This window comes from Elaeis guineensis, chromosome 6, assembly GCF_000442705.2.
Source record: "Elaeis guineensis isolate ETL-2024a chromosome 6, EG11, whole genome shotgun sequence".
Classification (NCBI taxonomy): Eukaryota; Viridiplantae; Streptophyta; class Magnoliopsida; order Arecales; family Arecaceae; genus Elaeis; species Elaeis guineensis.
This window is the reverse complement of record NC_025998.2, coordinates 33,067,577-33,083,826: the sequence shown is the minus strand read 5'-3', so window position 1 is coordinate 33,083,826 and position 16,250 is coordinate 33,067,577. Positions and strand designations below refer to the sequence as shown.

General features: G+C 37.0%; 1 protein-coding gene across 1 annotated transcript; it reads right to left on the bottom strand.

The window, feature by feature from the left end:
• Window positions 1-6,967: 6,967 nt before the first annotated feature.
• Window positions 6,968-12,993, bottom strand: LOC105034731 (uncharacterized). Its single transcript, XM_010909990.4, has 6 exons — window positions 12,777-12,993; window positions 11,353-11,954; window positions 9,783-9,883; window positions 9,002-9,085; window positions 8,804-8,914; window positions 6,968-7,427 (listed from the first exon to the last, which is right to left on the bottom strand). Exons 2-6 carry the CDS (start codon window positions 11,936-11,938, stop codon window positions 7,386-7,388), a joined length of 924 nt encoding a protein of 307 aa, XP_010908292.2. The 5' UTR covers window positions 11,939-11,954; window positions 12,777-12,993; the 3' UTR covers window positions 6,968-7,385.
• Window positions 12,994-16,250: the final 3,257 nt, after the last annotated feature.

Sequence of the window (16,250 nt, the reverse complement as noted above, 5' to 3'; positions counted from 1 at the left end):
CTCAGCCCATTGGCTTAATCAAATTAAGCCAATTAGCAATCGAATTGCTAATCGATCCTCCTACAACACTTGCACTGGGTTAAATATCAATCGTATTGATCATTTAATCCTAGAATGATTCTTAATCATTGATCAACCATCCGATCAGATCATGAACTATAATGTGTGTGACCTCATAGGTCCGAACCTAAACCGATAGCATAGAAATAAATTTCTGTACCAATCGAAGTGACCATCTAGCAATGGTACCCGACGACTGGATAGGTCGAATGTGTAGAACAACATCTTTAGAACCCATGCAGATATAGTTTTCATATAATTCATCCCCTTGACCAAAATGATCATAGGACACCCCAGAGTTTAACTGTCAACTCTGATCAGGTTGTCCACATTGTATTTCAAAATATCAAATCCATCTAATGGATTACCCTGGTTAAGATTTTGCTAAATTAAAATATAGCGACTCATTCTTCTCCAACTCTTGGAGTGGTCAATCCCATCTCGATCACACTCTGACTTCGCAAGTACTTGACTGTGCCCAGAAGCCTTTCGTCTCTGAATTAGAAATTCAGTTAGTCCAGTACCAAAGCACAGTGAGTTGCTTGCAAGTCACTGAGGCGATCTCAAGTCTAAGGGACACTTATACCTATATCCCATCAGAGACATTCTCGACAGCAGAATGCTTTGGAGTTGGTCACGTTCAATGATGATGTACCCTTACATCTTACCTGCATGCCATACCAGTGTCTCCACACTCCTTGGTTAAGAGGACAACCAACCCATATGGCCTACAGCGACCTATGCTTGATAGAAGCTGTCGTCCTTATTAACAGCTTATCATTTGATCGTGAACAGTTTTAAGGACTAATTGATAAATCCTCTCTTTATCGAACTTAAATAGTCCTAAGGACTTCATCATAACAACGGAGTTCATTAGAAGATGAAAGCTTATGATGAAAATATCAAATATATTTTATTTATTAACAAATCAATTACAATACTTGGTTGCTCAACCGTCAACAGCTTGACGATTGGCTTTTTGGGACACATTTCCCAACACTGTGGAGCCGTCATAGGCTCCAGCTGGGTACCTTGAACCGATTTGGAATTGGCTTATTCAGAATGGTTTGAAAGAATGATGGTTGAGAGTTGAAGCTGAGGTCATCATTGCTTTAATGAGGCTCATTCTGGACATCATCAAGGCAGCATTTGATGTCTTAAACTCTCGTTTCAAGTTTCTTCTCTCACTAAGATCCTTCGAACCTAAGAAAATAGGCTGGGACCAAATCATCAATGGAGGAAGAGCTTCTCGAGTGTGCCTCCTCCCCCAAGCTTCGATGGTAGGAGGAATGAGCTGTAATAGCAGAGCGATGGGAATATTGCCAAGGAGTGGATCTCGGACTCTAGGAATGAGATCCCCAATTGAGATCGGAGGAAACCACCTAGGGATTCAACTCCACATGCTGTTGTTGTTGCTTCATCACTTGCCGTAATTACTGCACAGCACCAATCAGCATTTGGATTGGGTGGATCAGGATGTTGAGCGGTGGTGGATCTATTATGGTAGGAGGTTGTACTGCAACAGATCCATGGGCAATACTGCCCTAGTTGTGACAGCCGGATTGCTGATAGGAGGTGGCAGAATTTTGCGCTCTCATTTGCATCATATTTTTTTTTCTCTTAAAATGGATAGACTCTTCCTCTAGTGCCAATCTGTTGCTGCAAGGCTTCAGAAAGGTGATTATGTGGCTAGAGCTGGACACTACTTGAGATCTGTAATGTCAAGGAGTACCTACAAAAAAAATTCATACTTACTAGGAGTGTTTCGACGAGGAATCCTTCGATGCTTAAGTTAGCCGAAGCTTTGAGAATAGTAGAGAAAAAAAAGAGTAAAAGTCGGAAGAGTGGAGAGAGTTCTCCTTTCTCCTCTCCTAGGGCTTGCCCTTCTCTCAAGTTGATTGTGCTTGCTTGCTTATCTAAGGGTCTCCTTCATACTTATGTTGTATAGAGGTTGAGTCCGTAGACTATTAGCCAGAATCTATAGATTTGTTAGGTCTAGCTCTGTAGATCGTTAAGCGATATTTTGAATTTTTATTGAAGGAGGAATCTCTTATACTTCCTCTAAATTGAAGTTGTTAGTCATAGATGTCAAGTACAGGCTTCACCTGCATGGTTGGCCGAATTGGTGGTCTTGGGTCCACACTTAGTGGAACCTCACCATGTTATCTTGGGTGCACTTTAATGGAGGATTGGTCTTGATGGATGAGTCTCTTTCGTAATACTTATAATGCCTGATACACCCTAAAGTGGACCATCCACCATGGTGTTGATGATCCAATGATGGCCTAATGCATGTCCTTGGTGGAGGGCGATGGACTAATTGCCCGGCCTTTGCCATCTAGTCTTTTACGACTATGTTAGAGTTCTAGAAACTTCTGCCTATAAGATGACAAGCGGCCCAGCCACTCCCTCCACTAAGTGAGATCGGCAATCTCAACAAAGATAGGACATGTGTGCCATTATTCCCTAGTGGCTAGAGCATGTTTCCAAAGCCATTATTCTCCAGTTGATGGTGCACATCCCCAAAGTGATAGATACCTACCTTGATCTATCAAATATTTTTTCTTGGGATCCTCCAAATAAGAGGTGAAGGCCTATCTTGCATGCCCTTTCTCAGAGACATACTTCATACGCATTAGAATTGGGCTCCTCCATAGAGTTCTGAGTTCTTGATTCTCCACCCTCCATTCTCCATTCTCCATCTTCTACACTCTATTCTCCATTACTTGCCTTCCATGCTTCATACTCGACACCATCTCTCCCTCAAAACTCTTCTATTTATTTCCATAGAGACTGACCTAAGCATTAAAGGGTCTACCGCCAGAGAAACCTCTAGCAAAAGAACTTCCCAGTCTTTGGTGGTTTTGTCAGACTGATCCAAGGGATCGATCAAGGATCCGATGCCAGTGCCCAGCTTTGAAGGTCTCGACTAGCTGTCCTACAATTGCCATTCTTTTTCCAACTCTATCTCAGTGGCCTAGACCAACTCGACTCCCTGGTAGCAATAGATTGACGTTAGAGGAAGAATCAGAAAAAAAATTGACGATACCTTTCCTGTGAGAAGCATACCACCAACCTTTGCTCTAAGGATGCACCTTCACATGTAAGAATGCTCAGAATATCCTCGCCATGAAGTAGAAGAAAGCAGAAGAATGCAACTATCATCCGCTAGGCATTGGGGGCGAGTTGGGCAGGACAAAGCGATACCACCTCAGCAGTTCGATGAGAACTTCAAAAATTGGGAGCCTTATATCAACCTTCAAAGCTGTATCATACAAGGGTATCCTATTCTCTTGTGAAGAAGTCATCCTGTCGGAGAGGTTAGGTGCTTCAAGGACTATACCATCAAGTGTCTCATACTCCCTCCAGATTCGTTCGAGGTCATCTTCCTCCAAGATGGACTTGACAGTATCTGGACTTTGATAAACCCCAAGTGTATCCGTGGTAGAACTCTCAAAAGCTTGAATAGGAGACCCCCAATCAATGGGTTCCTATCCTATGGGTTTATCTAAGTGAGAAGCTATAGAAGATGAAAGAGAAGAGAAGGACTGACAAGAAGAAAGACTTGAGAGGAAAAGGATGATAGACCCACCACGAATCCTAGACCAAGGAAGAAGACCACAACAACTACGATGGCGCTCCTCTCGCTAGCAAGATTAGCTCTGCTTTAGTGAGTGGAAGGCAAGATAGGCAGTGTGTACACCTCTTGTGTCATTTATAGTACCGCTCGATGAAGCAAATTGGATTGATGATTTGAATGAATGGTTTGATTGGCCTACACATGTCAACATCCTGTTGAACACCAAATTGCCATTTGGATTGCCACTATCGAAGTGTCCAATCATCACGTTGGTAAGCCTGCATGCCATGATGCCCTCTCAAAAAATAGAGGCAAGTGCATGTCTCCCATATATACAGCACGTCTCCCATAAATGTGCTGTCTAATCATCGACCCAAGTTGTTGCCCTTCGAGGCACAGCCCAGGTGGCATATGATGTTGAGACTTCTTCTCTCATCTGGTTTTCCAGTCGAAGCACCAAAATTGAGCTAGCAGCAGTCAAAGGATATGCCTCGGCATGGCCTCACACAAAAAATCCTTGTTCGCATTGGCCTCAGGAGAGGCAAGACACAAAGCTTTAGCATCCATTCTGATCGTCAATGCCATAGCAAGCGTAGAAGTTCTCTTTACTTCCTTCACTTGAGCCAAAAAGAATGTCTTGATCTTGGAAGTGGGGGGCAAGTAATACACCCTAAAGTGGACCGTCCACTATGGCACTAATGATCAAGTGATGGCCCGATGCATGTCCTTAGTAGAGGGCGATGGAGCGATTGCCTAGTCTCTACCATCTGATCTTTTACAACTGTGCTGGAGGAGTTCCAGAGCCTTCTGTCTGCAAAATGACAAGCAGCCTAGCTACTTGCTCCACTCGCTCTATTAAGCAAGATTCGCGATCTCAACAACCTCAGGACGTGCATGCCATTATTTCTTGATGGCCCGAGCACATCTCCAAAGCTGTTATTCTCTAATAGACGGCGCACATCCCCGAAGGCAACAGTATCTGCCTTCATCTATAAAACTTTTTTCTCTGAAACCCTCCAGGTAAGAGATGGAGACCTCCCCTGCATGCCCTCTCCTGGAGATGGACTATATATGCATTGGAATCCAGCTCCTCCATAATATTACGAGTCCTCATTCTCCACCCTCCATCCTCCATTCTCCATTCTCCACCCTCCATTCTCCATTACTGGCCTTTCATATTTCATACTCGACACCACCTCTCTTTTCCATCCATTGCTCAAACATTTTTTGTTTGCTTCCATGGGAGACTGATTTGGCATTGGAGAGTCCACCGTCGGAAAACCCTCCAGCGAAAGGACTTTCTTATCTTTAGTAGTTTTGCAAAACTAGCCTAAGGGATCGATCGAGGATCCGATAACAGTGCCTAGCTTTGAGGGTCTCGATCAACTATCCTATGATCGTCATTGTTTCTTGATTCCAGCACAACGGCCTGGCCAGCTCGACGGCAACAATACACTTTATTTAATATAATATATTATATTACAAATATTATAGAATGCATATAATACATATAATATAATATAATAATATATACAATATATTATAATATATTATATAATATTGTATCATATCATACTATTATATAATATAATAACAATAATGTAATATAATGTTAAATCTAGAGATATTTAGAAAAAATATTTAATTAATGGAAAAATGACATAACTTCAAGATGCACAAGACTTTCTCTTTATTCATTAAGTGCAAGCAAACCAATCAAACCGCAAAACTGGCCTAGACAGTTAATTTTGATCCCAATTGGAGAGGTTTTTTTCAAATTCTATTATATACAATATATATATATATATATATATATATATATATATATAAAGAGAGAGAGAGAGTCAGACTAGAATCAGGTCGATCAAATTTGAACTTAGATCCGATCAGATCAAAACTCTATAATAAGGATCTTATATCAATGATTCAAACTATTAAATATGATCTATTATCTCAAAACTACTCGCACACAAAAAATTATATAATTTGGAGATTCCTGACATATGCATCAAGTAGTTAAAAATTGGACAGTCTAAATAAAACTGAATTAGATATATTTCTTTTTGATCACTTGATACATTGGATAGGAATTTTTAAATCATATGATTTTTTGTATGGAAATAGTTTTGAGGTAGTAGATCACATCCAACGACTTGGATTGTTGATGTAAAACTCTATTATCCAGTTTTGATTTAATCGGATCTAACCCAAGTCGATCAATCTTATCCAAATCTACCTCTCTATATATACATGAACCGTTACTAGTTCCCATATATTCCGCCCTAGTCCTAACAATTCATTCTTCATATTTTGCCTATTTAATATATTCCACCCTTCTCCTAACAATTCATTGCTTCCATATTTTGCCCATTTAGCCCATCCCATAATTATCCATTTAACCCATCTCATAAGCTGCTCATTTAGCATAGGTAACAAAAAGAAGAAGAAGAAGAAGATAACAATCGATTTAGACTAACCCATAGACTGCCAATTTGACATAAGCCAAATAATTCATAACCCATTAACTGAACCAGACAAATTTTTTTCGATTCGATTTGATTTTAAAAAACCAATTCAAATCAATTTGATTTAAAAATTAATCTCAAGCTGATCCAATGCACACCCTTACCCATAACAAGATCACCGTAGAAGATCATGATAACTGGGCCAATAGAAAAACTCGATTAATTTTTTAATAACATTTATCCATCAAAGAATAGACCCGAATGGTAATCTGAAACCTGTCAGCTGAATCAATCGATGATTGCAGGATGCATACGGTGGACCTGTAATTCCACTTCAGAATAACACAAGCTTCACTGTAAGAGATTATAACATGATGTCGCCAAAATTTGCCTCCAAATGAAGGCTCCAGCATAACGTTGCACCGGAAATATACAACTTTCACGTTAGCGATGACGGCCACTTGTTTTACATTTTTATTCAGAACTAAGCATGCATCAGCCACCATCTTATCTTAGAGATTATTGGTTAGAATAGTTCGACCATGAATATCTTGAATCATTCAATAACAAACCAGTACACCACCGAAAAAATAAACTTTTTCCCATTCAAAACAGTAACATTTGTCAACTAGCTAATCATAATTAACAGTGTAACTTTTTTCATTTCAAATTTTCAATCAAATACACTGATTTGTTATTGAATGATCCAAGATACATGAGGTAGAATTGTTCACCCAATAATTTCTCCTTCCTGGTGCATTAGTCATTTTAAGCTGCTGCGAGAAAACATTTCCGGCCCCACCCCAGAAAGAACCACCCAAACAATTTCCAGGAGGGAGAGCTCAAGAAGAAAACCAAAAAAAATGACACAACATATCTGCAGCGGTTGCATCCAGAAATACCATACGTTCAAAAAGGAAGACGTACACACTAAACGACCAGCACTGGCAACAAAGGTCCCATAAACTAGCGTTATTTTGGAGTATCATGACATACAGATTACAAGGTTCTATTTCTTTCACTCTGGAATCCTGCTTACATATGCAACACATGCATTTCCAAGGTATCGGAAACTGGACGGACTGGCTCTTACCTTCGTGGCCTTCAAAGCACCAGATCCTTCTGCTTGGAAATACAACCTAAGTAGCAGACCTTTCAAGCTTGCATTTCACTGAAAACCTAGAAGAAAGGCAAAGCTGACCTACACCCAAAAACATGTATACGCATACATCTGCTACATCTCCAGAAGCCTCAAACAGATCTTCTGCCGTTATATGGTCTCAGATGCCTTCTTTCTCACACAAGTCCAGTAGCGACAAAGTCTATATACATAAAAATGGAAAGTCAGTCTCCGGAGTTTTTTTTTTTTAAGAAAAAACAAGTACATCACAAAATAATTTTGAAAGGCAAGAAAGGCTCCACAAACATATCCAAAGCACACAGAGAACATAAATCATAAAACCCATAAAAATACTTGACCAATTTCATAAGAATCTAAAGGACTTGGTTGGTTTGCTAAAAGTGAATTCAGCGAACATACAAGAATGATGAAATAGAAAGAAAGAAATAAACACAATAATGATGGATTGGCTTGAATACAAGAAAGAAATCAAAGGCAAGTCGACCAGCCAAGCCACGTTACTATCACAAAACACATAATTATTTTTAAAAATAAAAAAGCAGTGTCACATTTAAACTTAGTTCACTTGATATCAAAATTTTTCCATGCAAAACTGCAAGCATTAACCGATATTTGATGAATTAATATTTGAACAGATAAGCAAAATGTAGCCAAAGAAAAAGAAATAAAAAGGCCAATATGCAAACTTCTGTCGGTGAGCGTTTATCCCTTAGAAACTTGGATGACAAGCTTAAGAGAAATACATAGAACAGCATGCAAGTTGGATGAAATGGGAACTATATCACAACATTATGCTTTCATTCTTTTGAATTCCTTCAGATTTTGAGGGGACAAAGGTGTTGGCATAGAAAAGGTCTGGCAAGTATTAATAATGAAATAGTTCTTCCAAAGGGGCGGCTCTGTAAGATCTTAAATGGGACGAAGAACAGGATTTCCATGCATTAATTTAAAAGCAAGCTTAAAAAATTAGATAGTGGGTTAGTTAAGGATGGTGCCTAAACTGCATAAAGGAGGCAAAGAAAACAGATATACAACTTCAAGGTGTTGTGTGGTTAAATGGCAGCAAGATGTCAACCAGTTTATAAGAAACTTTGAAGATCAGCAATGCTGCACAACTGTGTAAAGCAACTTGAACCCAAAGAAAATCAGATTATTTTCCCTTTAATGAAAGATCCTCAAAACGTTTAAGACTGGAGAATAGTTGCCAGAACGTATGAAAAGGAGTTTCAAATTTAAAAATCAAATGCATATTACAGCAACATTAGATAAGCATTTATACAAGTAACTATAATTTCAACAAAATAAATTATGACTTTTAATCTAAACTAATTTACATTGATATATAGCTAGGAATATAATCAGAATAAACTTGGCGAGAGGATCAGCTATTTAAGCTGATTGTCTAGAGATCCATGCATAAAGAAACAGCATAAAGGCAATTGTTTCTTGTTATTTATGTACAAAAGACAGATGAAAAGAATGAGTAATATCGTTGTTTTAAGCAAAACATTGATGTATCAGGTGTGATCTTAAAAAAGATATGGAAACACATATTACCTCTGCCATGGAGAGTTCAAGACGAAACTTCGGACCATCATAATGATGCAAAACTGGCCTAAAAGCATCTTCTTCTAAAGGCTTGCAGATCTTTCTAACACGGATCCTCACCTATATCACCCAATAAGAACATTCAGTATAGAAAAGAAATGAAGAAATGGTTACAAAATGTAACTTTTCAAGTCTTATGTCCTTCACCTGAGCAGGAAACCTAGACTCTCCTTTACACTTCTTGTCTTCCCAAGCTGTTGGATCAATGTTTGAACCCCCAAAACTAGCAGCCTGCAAGAAATGAACTAGGTTAAGTGAAGAGGGCAAGATAAGCTGTTAATAACCTTAGCATTATGCACTCACTCAAGTATTTTTAGATTCTGACAAGACAACATAATGATTGCCCACTAGGGGCAAGGCAAGCATATGGTATAAGTTGTCACAGGTGGTAAGCATGAAGCACTTTTGATGCCATGATGCTCTGAAGTGTAAGCACAATTGTGAAACTTACAAGCATAAGTATTTAAATTTCAACTGGTAAAATACCCTCAAAAGAGAAATGTTACATATGAAATTGGAAGGAAAATAAAACCACAAATATCTCCAATCCCATATGTCAAGCTACGATTTACTCATCCCAAACCTCACAATAAACACTAAGATTTAAGTGCCTCCATGGCTCCACCTCAACTTTCCAGTCCTCCATAAAATTTGAACCAGAAATAGAAATCATATCTTAAAAAAAAAAAAGCACCATACTGTTGTATCTAAGATTTAACTGATTTTCTAAAGAAATTGGCAAATTTCAGGCAAAGAAGGTTCTATACTAGTCTCTAATTTTTCTTTTACTTTGTTTAGAAAAAAGGTTTCACCCATGAAGTTTTCAGTTCCTGTCACAGCTAAAATATGCCTAATATCCACATAAAAACACACATAATCACATCAAAATCTAATGTGAAAAATGAAAATATTAGACAAATATACAAACCTCAAATATCCCATGAAGTTGATGAGTTGTATAATTATACAGGAAAAGAGGTAACCCTGGAGTAATTGCCCGGACAGAATCACGGTACCTTGGAGGCAAGCCTGCAAATGAAAATTAGCAGCAGGTGAAAAATCTGTACCATGAAGCAGATAACTAGTAGTAAAATTCATGAAACTGATCACACAACTTGGTGAAAGGTAGCAAAAGTGAACTACAAGAGAAACGAGCAAACAGGAACATAATAGATCACATATCGAGCTGCTAACAACAATAACAACTGCAATCAAATGTAAGAAATACAATCCTAAGGAGAAGATGATGTCCAAATAGTTGGTACAAGGGCAATACTATCCAAAATCCATATAGGATGCCACAAATGATAGGACATGTGTAGCTACAATTAACTTAGATGTACTACAATGGAAGTCACCCTATCAATAACCAACATTCTATCCACAGGTTATTCACACTTTGACCAAAAGAAAGCATCAATCATGACTAACTACAGGAGGACTTCGCAGTTTCCTCAGACTAGAATAATAGGGTACAAATCTCTGAAATAATATTAACTAAATATTGATATCTATGCCTTCTGATGAAGCACTTGAACACCCCATGACTCCGAAGTCTGAAGTTTTGGATATGTGGCTAAATTTTTTAGGATATTATTGTAATGGAAATTATAATATGTCTACCAATCAGAGATGTGAAAAAGATAGAAGGAAGAGAGAAGAAAGGAAGATGCATGAAAGCAATATATATACTAGGACCGTTTCACTGATAGAAAATAATATTTTTTGTCAACAACAATATGCAAGTAAAGGCAACAGCATGACACAATATTCTTGATATTAGTAACAAAATTATGTATTCCTTGGAGCTCAATATGCAGTTATCTAGAGAGTGACAAAATATTGTTCATTTACAATTTACCATTTCCCAGGGATCAAAATCTCCACCAGACAAAAATGTTCCAAATTTCTTTTTGGTACATCAGAAGCAGGATGCTGAAACAGGAATTACACAATCGTGGAAACAGTTTGTTCTTTTGTACGTTAAAATGTTGATTTAACCTAAAACTGAACCCAAGTTCTCCAAAAAATGGCTGACATCATCCAAATGCAAGCAATCCCAGCCACCTGACAGGCTTGATTAAAACAAACCTGGTGAAATGAAATAATATCCATAACTAGAGTCTGACAACTAGCTGTATATGAACTGTGAAATATCTAAGTAGCCACCAATAGCATGAACCAGATTCAGAAGTCCTCAGGCTAACACAAAAAAGATGAAAACCCTAGTAGAAAATTTTATATATAGCAAACTAATACCTTTTGGTTTGCCAAATTACCAGAAAGTATTAAAGGGGTAAAATGATCATAAAATTTCTGGTAAATTCACAATTCCATCCAATCATTAGCTCAGGTCAAATCTGTTGTGTGAAGAGAATAAGACTTCAACAGACACACTGCAAGTCAAATTCTTCTTCAAGTACCATTTACCAATTACTGCAGATCAAAAAACATTCCACAAAATCAGCAAATTGGCTACAGGTGAAAGATGAACATACCAAACAGCTGTCGCTTGAGATCCTCCTGCATGGTGTCATTGTTGCACACAAAGATATAACCACCAAGAATTTCATTCCTTGGTAGCATTTCCGTCGAAGGTAACGTCTTGAATCGCTTGTCAACAGCAGCATTATTGTTGTTGCTGCTGCCGCTATTGTTGCTATTATTGCTGCTGTTGCGGCTGTTATTGTTGTTGACCTCTTTGCCACTAGTGTTACTAGCATACTTGTTGATCCCAGTGTTAATCTTGAAACTGTCGACACTGTTAGTGTTGCTTTTCTGGTACAATAAGTTCATGTTATAAGCACTATTACGGAAGGAACTCTTCACTGTAGCTTCATTCATCTTGAGATCCAGATTCATAAGACTAGGATTGAGATTCTCAAATTTGTTATCCTCTTGAAAGCCCAATTTGTCCCATGGTTTTGTTTCAACAGGGTTCCTTGTATAATCAAGGTTGTTCATCCGCTCAGCCTTTGACCTTGTCAGCTCAGCCAGTTTCGAAGTGATAATGGACCACTGGTGGTCCTCCGAGACCATTGATTGTCCTCGGAACTCATTCCCTAATTGCCAGAGGTTGTCCATCTTTGCAAAAGCTTAACTGTCAGCACGGTGAGAAAAAATTAATTTCATGATAACTACATCATACCAGTAGCAAATATATATTGGCATCACACAATCAGGAAAACAGAAAAAAAAAATTACAATCCACAAAGGGGTGGACCAAAATTAACTAAATGGTGTTTTTTTCAAGATTTGTAGCAGCTCTAAAACACAACAGAAAGCAATGAAGCTTAATTAAGCAAATCCCAACATCAGGAAACTAAATATTTCCATAACTTTGAAGATCTGAACACATTTTAAAGTTCAGGATAGTTCACCAAATTTACGAAGGAAAGGATGAATGTTTAGCAAAAACCAGAAACAAAATATTCATTGCAATCAAAGAAAACCAGATCATATCAGCATAATTCGACAGCATCAAATCAAAGTCAAATCTTGTTGCGCAATCCCTCAAATACAGCCATTCTTGAACACCATTTCCAGTCCAAAACCATTAAGATATGCAACATAAAGCCACTGGAAGAAATATACACATATTACCCATACCGTTCCCATCAAAAGTTAAAAGAATGGCAGAAATAAAAACAAGGGTAGGCGATCCAGCTGTATTATTGTATGTCGACATCAAAAAGATAAAATTTTGACAACGAAAAAAGCATCAAAACACAGCCCTCAGCATCAAATCCACAGAAAAGACCAATATTTCTAACCGAACAAACCAATCTCCAATTCATAAGAAAAAAAACAAGAAATCGATCCGTATTCAAGCTACAGAAACTGATTATCGCATTCTTTCTGGGGAAAAAAAAAATTGAAATCCGAGGAATGCAATTTGGGGATCGGACTCGCTTCAAGAGACCTGGGAGGTGCGATTTCGGGTCGGAGAGCTTCCAGATCGGATCGGTACAGAGGGAGTACGAAACCCTAGGTTTTGGAGGCGGAATGGGAAGGGGAAAGGAACTACCCCACCCTTTTTCTCCTCCCACCGACCACACCGTACGGAGGAGGTGACGACGGCCGGGGGCTTGTCCTCCCCCTCACAGGCCCATTTGGACTAGAATGTCCCCGTATACGCCGGAAATTTGCATTCCTGACACCGAATTTGAAGTCCATGGCTGGTCGTTCTCTGCCAACGCTGTTTTAATAACTGGATTAGAGAAAAACAAAAAGCTGATCTTTTTAATCACATTGCATGTTTATGAATGATTTGAGAGATCATGGTGCTCTTAGATGTCAAGATAAATTATCTCCATGGTGAGATTTTGATTATTTACTTCATGAACAGATTTCTCACTAAAATCTTCTAATAGTGCTAGTCAAATCAATGGCAATGGGATTTTGTTTGATGACAGTGGAATTATGAATTATGTTTTATAATATGATCATTCTTTTTTTTTTTTTTTTTTTTTGTTTTACCTTTCTATTGAAAAGGCTCTTTCTCTAACTAATTGTTCATTTTCTCGTCAGATATAATGTGCATGTAGTTATGACAATAATATATGTCATATCGTCCGTTTCAATTCCCATATAAAATTTTATGCAGTAAATGATAATCATTTCCATAATGGATGCAGTTTAAGTTTGCTAGAAACTTAATTTCCACTCTAGTGCCCCTGCCATACAAGACAGACTTTGATAGGTACTCTACACAGCAGCTTCTAAATCTTAAGACCTTATTGAAAACGAAAACTTAATCAAACTAAAATCATACCCTTCCACAATTTAGGAGATTTGTTTCTCCTTCTTAAATTTATCCAAAAAAATAAGATTGAGATACCACTTATATATAAATATCTTGGTACAATCCCCTATATATTGCATTCATCTGGAATGAGATGCCTTTAGTGCATAACATATCTTCCATTAAATTACAGGATACTAATATATTTCTTAAAACTTAATGGATATGTATTAACTATCAAAAATGATACAAATCCAGTGACAATATCTGCAAAAGAGTAACAATATTTTATCATGCTATTTAGATTGAATTTCATCCATTCTCCTTAAAAGGACATGTTTGATGCATGCACCCTGACTAGCAAATAATATTTGTATTTGTAAAAATAAAATTATTTTGATGTATTTTTTAGAAGATGTTGATTAATAAATTAAAGGTTGAAACATAGTCCAATTAGGATAAAACTACCTTGATAGGATAAAACTACCTTGATGTGTAAGATGTTTTATTTATAAGGGATGCATTCTAGATTATGATTTATGAATTAAAAAATTTAGAATAACAAATAAATAAGGTAACAATAATCTAATCATTGTCAAATTTAACATTTCTTGCCAGGCATAAGGAAAATGTTTATGGTTGATAAAGATTTTGTCACGACCATACACTGCTAAGTTAGTAGCCATCCTCATCATTCTACTTTCAAGATATGTTGATATAGATTCAGCTTAGTAGCCTTCCAATGAATATGTTGATAGCTTGAAATAGTTGTCTTCATCTTCACAAAAAGTCATGCACAAAAGTTAAAGCAATTCATATTCTAAATAGGAAAGATATAGTGGTAATTGGATACTCCTTCACTTTAGATATATATCATCATTATAAATGGAAAATGTAGCATTAGGGTTGCTTTAGCAACTCATTGAAAAAATGAGAAGGTTACCCCTAGTTTGCTAGGTTAGTCATGGTTCCCTAGAATATTACATGTTAATCTATAACGTATCACCTAGGCTGCCTTCCGTTTATCCCGACCTGGTGAATCTAAGAACTCATGATTCATAGGAGAATCCACTTTATCACAATAGGAAAGCAAGTGGGAAACAAGATAGACGATTGCTTCCTTAAAAAATGGATGATGGAAAGTATTTATTAAAGTTGTTATGCAAGTTTATGATTGGTTAGCTAATCTTTCAAAATATGAAGTTGGTTCATTAGAACCATATAAATCCAAACGTATAACTTCTATTAAGGATCTATTTGGATTTTTTCTACAAGATTGAGCTGAAAATTCTTTAGAAATCGGATTTGCTAGCCCATCTAGCTTCCATTTTCCAATAATCTATCCAAGCCCAACCTAGCTCCTAGCTTTTGGGCTATAAGCAGAAAAGGAAGATCTATTGAGGTCTTTTCTTAATTCTCACAGGATTTTGGCAGGTGGAGTTTGGTTGATGAGAAATTCTTCGTGCACCGTGGGTGGTACAGAAAATCCAACATGGAGTGCAACATCTTACGTGATTGGTCTACATAGCCACGCTTTCCAACGCCTATTAATGCGCTCTTAAATACTTGCAGATTCACTTTTTGGTTTGAAATTTTGAATGATGAAAATGCTCCTCTGTTTTAAAAAAATTATGACATTCCATAACCAGTTTATGACATCTTGTGGCTTGTTTATAATATCTTGAAACATATTATGACTTCCTAAAAATAGAAATTTATAAAGGGACAAGAACATTTTTATCATTAAAAATTAATTTAATTTTTAAATAGAGAGATATTTTTGTCATTAAAAATTAATTTAATTTTTTTAAAATAAAAAGATATTTTTGTCATTCAAAATTTCAAATAAAAAAATAGATCTGCAAATATTTAATAGGTGCATTAATGGGTGTTGGAAAGCATGGCTGCATGGATCAATGGGAAGGGACGGTGCACTGTTATTGCACCACATGCGGTGCACAAGGAATTTCTCTTGGTTGATACAGTATCATGTTTAAATAGATCCAATCTACGAATCCTATAGGATATATAGTCCAATCCTGATAGAATATCTCATATGGATATAAATATGAAGAATATAATTTTCATGAATTCATGAAAATATGCATGCGTGCGTGATGCGTAGTCGTTGATAGCACCAAAAATAACTCTACTCACTATGTAGGTAGGATGAGTCGAGATCGTATCCTCAGAGATTTTGGGCTAAGTTGAGATTGCAAAATAAAAGAAAGAAGTATTGTTTTGATTTAGAAAATAAATTATCTTAAAATTGATGTAATTAGAAAATAAAGAGTTCGGGAGTTTTGAATTAATTTTGCACTAGTAGAGTTGTATCTTTTTTTTTTAATTAAATAGATATGATTAATCTTAGAAAAAATATCTATTTTTCCTCAGCACATCCCATACCTGTAGATCACGATGCGTCTCCGAAAAATACTAAGTAAACAACTCTTTTTTCCTCAGCACGCCCCGTACTCATAGATCACGGTGCGTCTCCAGAAAGTAAAAGTTGATCCTAATATTAATCTAACAGGAAAGCATAAATAAAAGCATATGAAAGAGAGCAAATAAAGAACTCATGACGATTTAAATAAAAAGTATAATCTTTATTACATATAAAGAAATACAAGAAAGTTTAGAACAATAAACCCA

Bases quoted from the DNA above. Each gene is read 5' to 3' on its own strand.
- LOC105034731 (XM_010909990.4), bottom strand. From the start codon at position 11,938: ATGGACAACCTCTGGCAATTAGGGAATGAGTTCCGAGGACAATCAATG. The intron at 9,884-11,352 runs GTATGTTCATCT...TTTCATTTGCAG, and splicing joins TCTCAAGCGACAGCTGTTTG to GCTTGCCTCCAAGGTACCGT. The intron at 9,086-9,782 runs GTTTGTATATTT...CATTTCTTGCAG, and splicing joins AACTTCATGGGATATTTGAG to GCTGCTAGTTTTGGGGGTTC.